The following is an 11,449-nucleotide window of genomic DNA, read 5'->3' as shown; positions in this document are numbered from 1 at the left end:
TAAATAAATTCATTTTTCTCATTTCTCATATTTTCTTTTAAATTTCTAATATAGTAACTATTGATAGATATAATCCACATGAATACAAGCTTCTCCATAAAGTCTTTCATAATTTTTAAGAGTGTCAAGTGGTCCTGGCCAGGTGTGGTGGCTCATACTTACAATCCCACCACTTTGGGAAGGTGAGGCTTGCTTAAGTCCAGGAGTTTGAGACCAGCCTGGGCAACATGGAGAAATGTCATCTCTACAAAAAAAATAAAAAAAAAAATTAGCCAGGCCTGGTGGTGCACACCTTTGGTCCCAGATACTTGGGAGGCTGAGAAGGGAGGGTCACTTGAGTCCAGGAGGTCAAGGCTGCATGAGCCATGTTAGTGCCACTGCACTCCAGCCTGGGTGACAGAGCAAGACCCTGTCTCAAACACCACCACCACCACCACCACAAAAAAACCAGATATATATTTTTAAAAAGTGGTCATGAGATCAAAAAGATTGAAAAGTGCTGCATTATGTCATGCTATTTGCCTTTAATATTTAAAATAATGATAGTAGAAAAAAATGTCTTTGTACAGATGCCTCCCTAAAAGTTTCTAAAAGGTTGCCAAAATGTATCATAATGTGTTTTTGATTAGCATGTGTTCAGGCAGCCGACATGTACAAAGAAAAAGATACCTTAAAATAAAATGGCTTAAATTATAGGTTGGTCCAAAAGCATTCTCATCAATTGAGGGGGAAAATCTAGAAAGAGAGCTCTACATACCTTAAATGATTTCAAACCAAGGCCTCTCCTGATGCTTAGGGAAGGATGATGTCTCACTAGTAAAAATAAGTGGCAAAACAAACATATTCCCTGAAAGCTAAAGTTGAAGAAGTGTTTCCAATTAGTAACAAGAATTATCCTCGACATTATAGAGAAAATGGGAAACACCTACATTCAGCTACTTATCTGTCATGTTTTATGACATTTGTCATAAAACATCAAGAAGATAAGTTCAATTAAAAGGCAACTTTTTAATCAGGATGGATCCTCTTATATTTGAAGTTGGTATTAAACCTTTGGTAAACCAGTCATTTAGTTTGAAAGAGGGCAGTAAAAAATAGAAGTAACTGCTCACATGCAAATACAGAGTTTTATTATCTCCATTCCCAGGAGATGGCTATCAAAGAGCAAGTGGGAATGGTATGGGTATTTCCTTGTTCTTTGTTGCATCTGATATATATATATATAGTTTATAAACAAAGCCAGGAGTAAAAACAGGTTAATTTCTGCAAAGTACATTTGAATAGTCTTAATTTTTAAAATGTTTAACTAAAAGATGGTATAAACTACTAAGCATTTTATTATGCTTATTAGCTCCGTCAGTCAAATGTGCCCCTGAATGACTGAAAACTAAAATATTATCCCAAGAATAAGTCAAATTACAAGTATATTTCAAAACCAAAATACAGAAAGTGCCGAAAGCAAGCAAGCCTTCTGAGCTAAAATGATGTTGGTAAAAGCACAGAAATGTTGGTATGTGAAGAAGCCCAGCACTGGGGACAGGAGTCATACAGACATATGTTTCAAATAGGGTAGGATTAAAACCAAAGTTATCTTCAAGCGAGTCATAAAAGCTGGCCTATTAACCTCACCGAACTTTATACTTAAAAATAGTTAAATTGGCAAATTTTGTTATATATATTTCACCACAATTAAAAATCAATAATGTAATATACCAAAACCCATCTGATTATACACTTTAAATGGATGAATTATATGATATGTGAATATCTCAATAAAGCTGTTAAAAAAACAACAAACCTACCCCATATGCTAGGGCAAGCCCACCTGCCAGCACTGTCATGAAGGTTTAGCCGTGTTGCTAGGGATGCTCCAACAAGCAGGAAGATGTCTGACAGTCACTGACAGTAAAATGAATTACAGGCTCCTCGACTCCTCAACTTTTCTAATACAACTTGGACAAGACAAATCAACCAGAATACAAATAAAAAGTCACATACTTGGTTCCTTTAAGCTTATTTAATATTTGAACTCTTATTTTCTATTTTCCCAGACCCCAGAAAACAGAAAGTTTTTAGATGACCAATATTTTGTTCCAGAAACATACAGCCTTATCAGCTAATTCATAAAAGAGCTATTTTACAAAGGTACATCTGGATAATTAGAACAATAAAGTCTTTTAGGCATTTCAAAATGTGATCAGTAAAAATACATGATTATTAATAAAGTTTTTTTAAAGATAGTTCCAGGTATTTTTTAAAAGCAATTTCTGTTAAAGAGTACATGATTGTATGGTGAACAAGGAAAATAAAATGTTCTAGTAGGAAGAGGCTTATTAAAAATAACCAACAGTGTGCATATTACAGTTACCATTTTTGGAGTATATCTGCTTAGCAGTTGGCACCTGGAAATGGCGGGGAAGGCTTCCTTCTAGGAGGTACTTTTTTTCCTACCAATTTATTATCAAAACCCTCAATACCAGTGGGAAAGGCATAAGGAACAAGGCAAAAGGAACTCCTGAGGAAAGAAAAATTTTGCAGATGACTCTGAAAATTGGTGGAAATGTCAGGAAAAAAATGATTTATAAAACAAAAATTGTAATATAAGGGGGAAAAACTAGCCATTAGGAAGCTGACTGTAAGGTCTGCTAATTTTGTGTACTAGCTACTTGAGGTCCTATGCACACAGTTCTCAGTGGTGCCCTCTCTGTGACATATAGGGAAGGAAATATTGACCAAAGCTCTAGTAACTCAAAACCATACATCGACTTCAGAGAAGAAAGCTTCCACTTCGAAATATGGAAGCCCCAATGTATTACACCAAATTTACTAACATCAAAGAGGAAAAAAAGATGCCAGTAAAAGACAATTCACAGGAAGCATAACTGCTTTCCTTAGCTTCTAAAAATAATTTTTAAACGGACTTCTCTATTACCACAGTAGATCCTCCCTCCTATCCCAAAACCAAACAACAACAAAAACTTTTTTAAAAGGGGATTCATCCTTCCTAACAGTCATTAGAAGTTGCTGTGGGAAAAAAGAAAGCCAAAAAGCTTATGAAATATACCTCCCATGCAATATAATATAATATAATACATAGTTACAATTTTGGTTCTAAAAGTCAATATAATTCAAGCAGTCCAAGTTAGGTGATTTTAAAGTATGCAAAATATATAGCTTAGAAGGTAGTAATCACGATGTTAAATTACAGCACTTTGGGGCTCGCTGATTTGCCTTGATTAACTGTTCTCTGAAAAGGAAGGAGACACTCTACATGCAATTTGCCACTTCACAGCAAAGGAGCCATTAAGCCCACAGAAGACAGCACAGTGTCACAGCAGGCCACTTCCATAGCTAAAATACAGCCTGCTTGCTCTGGGAAGGTAGCTTTCTTGGTACACCACCCTTGTGCCCTTTAGCAGGGAAGTGGATTTCAACTTCTAGTCACGTCCCTTACAGAAAACTCCTTTGATGGTGACCAGTCTCACTCAAAGACAGGCTGCATATCTAATTCCATCATCCTGAAAGGAAGATGTCATAACCAAAGCCAAATGGATGTGATTATAATGACCAAAATGAAATGGAAGGCGTGGGAGGCCAAGTTGGGAGGGAGAAGAGAAGTTAGGTTGATAAGATAAAAAGAACATTCAAAAATTATGAGATATTTTCAGAATTAGACTTCATCTTGGGGCTTTGTTTGAAAATCTAGATATGAATTTATTTGAAAGTACTAGAGCTATGGTCAAAGTATTTTTCCAGTTAGTCCTGTTAAGAGTTTCAAGCAGAAACTGAACTGCAGGGAAAGCAAATAATTACTACGGGCAAGATACTGGCTGAACTAGAGAAACTGAAACTTTGCTAACCTACAAGCTTCTTAATTGAGTGCTAGAGAATTACATAATTACCCTGTAGTGTGTGAAGTTAAGAGGAAAGTTTTTATATTTACTTTTTTCCTGATTAATTGCCCCCGATGGTGTTAGTGTCAAGTGGCTACAGGTGTAACCCTTTTAATTGAGAATGACATTATTTCTAGCAGCACAATATAACCATTTGGTTTTTACTTGTTCCTCCTAAGAGATACAGAAAGTTCCAAATCCCAAGCTTCATTTATATATTAGCTTCTGCTTCTAAAATTTTTAATCCCATTCTGAGTTAAATTATACTTGGCTTATGACTAAAAATATAATTCCAATTTATAGATGAGGTCTAAAGATCCAAGTTGATCTACCTAAAAACACAGATCAGTTAAGGACAGAAACAGAAATCTGGACATAGATAAATAAACTTGCTAAGTTGTAGTGGTGTTTATAAAAGTAGGTGGGCATCCCTTACCATTTGTGGTGAAAAAATAATCTTTGGGCTACAGGGAAGCATTAAAATTACATCCTGGCAACCCACAGAGTTCAGAGGGCACCAATGAAACATGTGAGCAATGGATGAACTCCTTGTTTATTAACAGAATTTACAGACTTCATTTTAGTTGGCAAAAATACTTCAAAACATATATACCTAATGCACAAGGAAAACCAAAGAAAGTCAATATAACTGAAGGAGTTCTCAAATTACAATTCTGAAACATCCTCTGTAGGGTGCTGCTAATGCTACTATTCATCCTAGAGCAGGCAGTTACCAACACCTTGCCTGCAGTGTCCAGTGTATGTGATGGTCTGCAATTTTTAAGGTCAATCATGGCCCAGTGTGGAAAGAGCTGCAGCAGTGAAGTCAGAGGAAGTGCTTCTGGAGCTGGTGTGAGCAGTTCTGCCTTCACCATATCTTTCTCCACTCCACCCTTGGCTCTCCTTTTGACTCAGGGCCCTTTGGCACCATCAGTGCAAAAATTAGAGTCAAACCTCCAGGTACTAAAATTTTACTGGCCTTATAATCAGCAGTACCCGTGGCTAATGACAGCCATGATTCAACTCAGTAGTGATTCAATTAGATAACCTTCCCAAACTCTTTACCCACTCCCATCCCACCCCTTCCTTAGCAACTCCCACCCCTGCCACTATCCGAAGCATTTCCATTTGTTTTTACTTCCTGCTCAATCTGCAGGGACAGTTTTACACAAGTGCCAATGTCTAATGTATAATTATAAAAATGAAATGATACCAAGAATAACAAATTTATAGTCAAGAAAATAAAATTTGCTTTCCTCTCCCACCCAAATCCCAACCCTCAATAGAAAAGACGACAATGGAAGAAAACACACCCATTTTCAAGTGCCTGCTATTTAGTACATTGAGGATTCCTGTTAATTGTGGTTGATCCCATCTACAGAGAAGAGGTGCTTGCCTCAGGGTGGAAGGAAGCCCATCCACTCTCTGACCACACCACCTGGGCACATAAGAGCCACAGGGCATAGCACACCTTTGAGGTGACCCTCAGAGAAGCAGCCTACCGGACAGCAGGGAGCTTGGAATACAGTTTAGTGAAGCAAGGTGCTTCTCCCTTCCCCTTCTCACTTCCTTCTCTTCTTCACCTCTCTACCCAACTTGCGCATACCCCATCCTGACCTCTTTGCTTCAGGAGCAGTCGATCCTTGGGTGTACTAAAGACAAAGGGCTAAAACTCTCACTACTCAATTAAAACAAAACAAGGCAAATAAAAATTAAAATGTGCTTTCAAATACGGAATGAAGTCAAATAAATACATCTGATTTTCTCTTTTTCTTAAATCTAAGTACAATTTCATATCCTACACCCAAAGCTCTATACATTTGGTTTTTATTCTGAATCAAAATGAATTTCCGATAGTGAGGAGAGTAGAGTGAGGGAATGGATATTCCGTCACTAACAAATCAGTGCAGCTGCCACACTGTGAAGAACTAGTCCCACTCTGGGCACCTTGGGACATGGCTAATCCCAGGTGGTTCACAGGCAGATCCTCTGTCACACTCTCTCTGCATCCACACTGGAGCCAGGATGTGGTGAGACATGGCCGATACTCCAAATCCAACAACCTGCAGTCACCTCCAGGACATGCGGCTCTAACTTTTATCTGAGAAGAATAAAGATACATGGAAGTGATATTAAGAAAAAGAATATATTAACATTGCAAAGAATACCCATGACATCTGTGGGTGTGGTTCAATCTTTGCTTCTGAATCAGTATGTAAGCAGGTGAGTACAAACTGCTGCATGGAACACAGATCCATCTGCAGTCAGGGGAGACACCAGCCACACTGTCAGCAGAGGCAAGTGCACCAACATCAGATGAGGCCAAATCCTCCACACTAGGGAGTCACAGCAGCACCAGTAAGCCTCACACCGAATCTGTGATTTACCAGGCTTCCCACTACTCTGCCTTCTGCTTTGAAAGGTGAAAAGAGAGAGAAGAGGGGATGGTATGGGAACTGACAACTGCAGTTCCTCTTAGAGAAGAGTAGAGTCAGCAGGCATGAGCTTCCGCTTGATATATGATGTTTAGAAACAGGCACTTCTTAAAAGACAGAAAAGAAATGGAATCTCAGAAGGTTTTCACTTCAAAGGATGATAAGTCATTTCATTCAGTGAAGGATGATTAGTCTAGAGTGGGGAACCCATAACTTTTACATACCTGAGTGCTTGTCTGTGAGGGCTGACCCAGCCAGCCTTTGGCAAAGAATGGTGTAACTTTCCTCCACCTTCTGTGAAATAAAACCCATAGGTTTTTTTTATTCAAACATCATGAAAACAAAACAAAACAAAAACTTCTGAAAACAGAAAAGAAGGCCTTTTTACATTACAGGTACAATCCCCCAAATTTCAAAAACACTAATTTCATCACTAAAAATTTTGTTAGTGGGAAGTAAAAAGTACATTTCATTCCTTTTAACAATTTCTCCATTGAACAAATAACTTAGTATTTTTCCATGTAAAAAGAAAGTAGAGGTGGTAACCATAAATGCAATTCTCCCACCCCGAAGAGTCACCCTGCACATGGTCCTGTCATTGTGTGCATGAGCTATAGTCATGCAGCACATAAAGCCAAGGCAGCCTGTATACATTATGATGGTCCCTTAAGACTATGGGTGGGGCGCGGTGGCTCACGCCTGTAATCCCAGCACTTTGGGAGGCCGAGGCAGGTGGATCACCGGAGATCAGGAGTTCCAGACCAGCCTGGCCAACATGGTGAAATCCCATCTCTACTAAAAATACAAAAATTAGCTGGGGCCAGGCGCGGTGGCTCAGGCCTGTAATCCCAGCACTTTGGGAGGCCGAGGTGGGTGGATCATGAGGTCAGGAGTTCGAGACCAGCCTGGCCAACATAGTGAAACCCCATCTCTACTAAAGATAGAAAAAACTTAGTTGAGCATGGTGGCAAGCATCTGTAATCCTAGCTACTTGGGAGATTGAGGCAGGAGAATGGCGTGAACCTGGGAGGCAGAGGTTGCGCCATTGCACTCCAGCCTGGGTGACAGAGTGAGACTCCATTTCAAAAAAAAAAAAAAAGCCAGGCATGGTGGTGGCACCTGTAGTCCCAGCTGCTTGGGAGGCTGAGGCAGGAGAATGGCGTGAACCTGGGAGGCAGAGCTTGCAGTAAGCCAAGATCGCACCACTGCACTCTAACCTGGGTGACAGAGTGAGACTCTGTCTCAAAAAAAAAAAAAAAAAAGAAAAAGATAAACAATGCCAATCTCAACTTTTTACCCAGGCCTATTCATGGATAATAGTTAAAGAAAACATACAAATCTAGAACCTGGACAAGTTTATTGACATTAGCATTTTGATAACCCTATTCTTCACCTCGCTAAATGTTTCTTACAACCAAGTCCTATGGATGTGGAAGCATGAGGTACCTTTAAGTGTTCAAGGTCAGCCTCTATCTTATGAATGTACTCCATGATCTGGCTCTGCGAATCTGCACAAGAGGAGGGACTCTGGATCTCAAAACAGGAATCCTCCATAGCTCCCCAGCGCTGCTGGACCAGAAATTCGGGGGTGAATGGTGAAACTGCCCCATCGGAGTGAGTGTTCTGAGGAGAATGTTGCTGCTGGGGGGTGGATTCCATAGCAGGGATGCCTGTCATGGGCTGCAGGGTAAGTGAGGAAGCAACTTCCTCATCTGTGGAACTCTCCTGCACTGGGTCATAGCCATCAAGGATCAAATAGTTTCCTATGGATAGAGACAGAATAGTTTGATAAGACCAGTGCTGCCATTAGAAAACAGAAATAGCACAGTGTGCTGACAACTTCAACTTGAAAAGTTATTGAGAGAGGGAAAAGCCATTAATTCCTGAGTTTAGTTTTAGGTACATCAGAATTTCCTCACTTCAGATGAAAGCTAAACTCCGCAAACTTTCATGGTAATTTCCAAAAAATTTCATTTCAAAAGTTTAAAGCTGGAAACTACAGTGCCTAAATGATCTTGCCACCACTTCCCCTGCCAAACACCTCTCTTGCCCCACCCTCCTGCCATTGTCTCCCTCACCCAGTGTTCGATCACCACAAAAAGCTTGCTCTTGACACAAAGCCTCTGCCCCACTCTGCTCTCTGCTGGAACAATCTGCTCCCAGGTACCCACCTGGCTTTATTCCCTCATTTCATCGAGGTCTCTGCTCAAATGCTACCTCTTCAGAAGCCCTATTCCCTGATCACCCTGTTTGCCTTCATTACTCTGTCCCCTTAGTCTGACTTATGTTTCTTCCTAATACTTCTGAAGTCTATTTATTTGTTTACTTATTTACCATGCTTCTTTCCTCTAGCTTCATGAGAAGAGGGGATTTTTCTGTGTTTTATTCACTGCTGTATCTCCCTGCACCTACGATGACGTCTGGTACACAGTAGGTTCAGTATTTATTAAACGAAGGAATAAATATTGCACTTGTGTGAACACACACACATACACACACACACACACACACCTGGATACCAACACAACACCCATTTCAACATACAGGACAGTTAGCAATGATCGAAATCAAAATCAAAGTGTAAGTGTGAAAGATACTTGCCTGAGATGCGTAAATTAACATCCTTCTCTTCCTTGTTAACTGCTCCATCACCTTCTGATGGATTCTCATCACTATGTGCTTCACGGGCATCAAAAAAGTGCTCTCCACTGTCATCAAGACCCCCTTCTGGCTCCACGGTAGGCATCTCTGGGGTCATAATCATGTGGTCCATTACTAAAATGTTACTTGCCTGGCTATCCTGGGGTGCCAGTCCCACTGAATCCCGTGGAGCAGAACATTCAGTTGAAGTCCGTAGACTGTAACAAGTTGCAATGTCACCAGTTCCAGTTCTAAAGGGCGTATGTCCTTCACCAGAATGATAGGCCTTAGTATTTTCAGAGTTCTGGATGACACTGTCTGTCTGTGGCCCCTGAGAGGCTGTCCTATATCTTGGGAAATGTCGCCAGTCTTCCTGAGCGCTCTTCTCAGTCAAACCCAGCTGCTGCACCAGCAACTGCTTCAACAAACCCACTAAACGATTTAGGAAGGAGGTGGGAAAAAAAAGCATATTCACAACTATAACCTCAGGCTGCAAGAATTAAATTAGCTGAATTATCAATTATCTTTAAAAGTATCTTTTAATGACATATCAAAATGTTAATTAATTTCATATAATCATTTTATTTCATACAATCATTTTCCATTTTATTTTGAAGATGAAATAAAGCACCATCTTTTAGAGAAGATTTACCGTTAAACTATACTTGAAAAGATCTAAGCATTCTGAATAGGAAGGTACTCCTATTTAGAACTCCTGAATAACCAATATCATGCCTCTATTTTTTCTTCTATATAACTAGAATAATACCCTAAAGGTACTTCTTAAGAATGTTGAAAGGCTGTGTTAAGCTAGACAGAAAAAGCTAAAAGTTCTGCTTTTTCCAGATCCAGACACTATATGCATATTATTTCCTCTAATTTCATGAGATACATACATATACTAAAAATAAGAACCAATTTAATTTTGAATGGGCCAAGTGTATGCTATGAGGTCACCCAGACAATGACAGAGTTACTGGGACAATATTAGTCAAACCATCAGAAATCATTAAGACTGTTAATTCAGGAGAATGTATAAAAAATAATGTAGTTTTAAATAACCAACTCTCTGCTCTCATCACTAGCTTAATGTCTGTCATGTTTCTTTAGGCAACAAGTTCCACTCAGGTCTCGGATCCTGTCCTTCTGCTCTCCAATCACTTCCTGAGAGATGCTAGGAAGTCTCATGGCTCTGATGCTCAAATCTCTATCTCTTCCTAACCTCTCTCTCAAGTTTGACTCCTAAATCTCTAACTTCCTGATAGTTACTCACTCTTTAATGTTTTGTCAATCATTATCTTAATCTCGACATGCTTTAAAACTGAGCCTATACTTCTACCAAATCAAAAAAAATAAAACAGAAAGTACAATGGAAGGAGGTGGAGGAAGCAGTGGTAGTCCTTTTCTGACTCTTATTTCTGACAAGATTAATGAAATTATCTCTAAATATTCCCTTTCCTTTGACCTCACATCCAAACAAGTCAATTGTTTTAAGCATTTGATGACTTCTCACTTCCTTCTTATTCCTTTTGATAACATTCTAGTCCAAACTCTTTTAGTCTCAGGCCAGACTATTATAATAGTTTATTTAGTAAGTACACCATTCCATATCTGTTTCCATTCAAATCCTTCCACAGCTCTCAGCCAGATTAATCTTGTTTCATACCTTTAGTCATATGCTGGTTTAGAAATTTCAAATGGTTCTCCCCAGCCAGAGAAATTGTTCTCAGCCTTTTTCTCACCTCAATACAACTGAGACATATGCTATCCTCCCATTGTAACAGTGATTCTGAACCAGGCTGGGGGGTGGGAAGCTAACAGAGTGGCGTGTGTGTGTGTGTGTGTGTGTGTCTGTGGCATGGGCCATTGTAGAGAATACTATAATTCCACAATAAAACCAGAAGAATAAGTGGAGTTTGATAAATCCACATACTTGAAGGATGGCACATCAGTGCCATACTTAATAAGTATCTGTAATAAGTTATGAGTAAAACTTACAATTTCTTAGTGCATCCAATGCCCACCGTTCTTCTGAGACAGGCAGGTGTGAATCTGGGATTGTGATTTGATAATCTTCTCCAACCTCCTTTAGTGTCCCATCTGTATGTTGTTCCTTTGCAAACTGTCTCTCAGCCACAAAGAGATCACGTACCTCTGATTTCCCAGAGGTACTCAGTGAATGAGACTGAGGTTTTGATGATATTAAGGTAGATTCTAATCCCAAATCTCTGTCTGTCCAATGAAAAAGAAAAGGTAGACTATAGCTAAACAAAGCTTTTAACTTTTAACATGAAGTATTCAGGCAAGAATCAGAAAAACAACTCCATAAACTACAGAGATCATCTGTTAAGCAAAACATACAGCACATAGATCAGTGTTATACTGATACACACAAGGCTCAAAAGCAAAGTTTGTTAAACTGAATCTCTGATGCTGGAACCTGCATAAATCAAACAGTATTAAAGTTTCTTTGCATTTTAT

General features: G+C 39.3%; 1 protein-coding gene across 3 annotated transcripts in view; it reads right to left on the bottom strand.

The window, feature by feature from the left end:
* Positions 1 to 1,998: 1,998 nt before the first annotated feature.
* Positions 1,999 to 11,449, bottom strand: part of ARHGEF12 (Rho guanine nucleotide exchange factor 12) — a 149,537-nt gene continuing 140,086 nt past the window's right edge. For 2 of the 3 annotated variants that reach the window (XM_023208480.2, XM_023208481.3), the window contains 5 exons: positions 10,967 to 11,200; positions 8,930 to 9,400; positions 7,775 to 8,091; positions 6,553 to 6,622; positions 1,999 to 5,994 (listed from right to left, as the gene is read on the bottom strand). In XM_023208480.2, the coding sequence (XP_023064248.1) occupies positions 5,984 to 5,994; positions 6,553 to 6,622; positions 7,775 to 8,091; positions 8,930 to 9,400; positions 10,967 to 11,200 (1,103 nt within the window). In that variant the 3' untranslated portion in view covers positions 1,999 to 5,983. The remainder of the gene's footprint in view (positions 5,995 to 6,552; positions 6,623 to 7,774; positions 8,092 to 8,929; positions 9,401 to 10,966; positions 11,201 to 11,449) is intronic. The other variant, XM_023208482.2, reaches the window with a different exon arrangement.

Source organism: Piliocolobus tephrosceles, chromosome 13, assembly GCF_002776525.5.
Source record: "Piliocolobus tephrosceles isolate RC106 chromosome 13, ASM277652v3, whole genome shotgun sequence".
Taxonomy (NCBI): domain Eukaryota; kingdom Metazoa; phylum Chordata; class Mammalia; order Primates; family Cercopithecidae; genus Piliocolobus; species Piliocolobus tephrosceles.
Note: the sequence above shows the minus strand (reverse complement) of the source record. Positions and strands in the feature narration are given on the sequence as shown.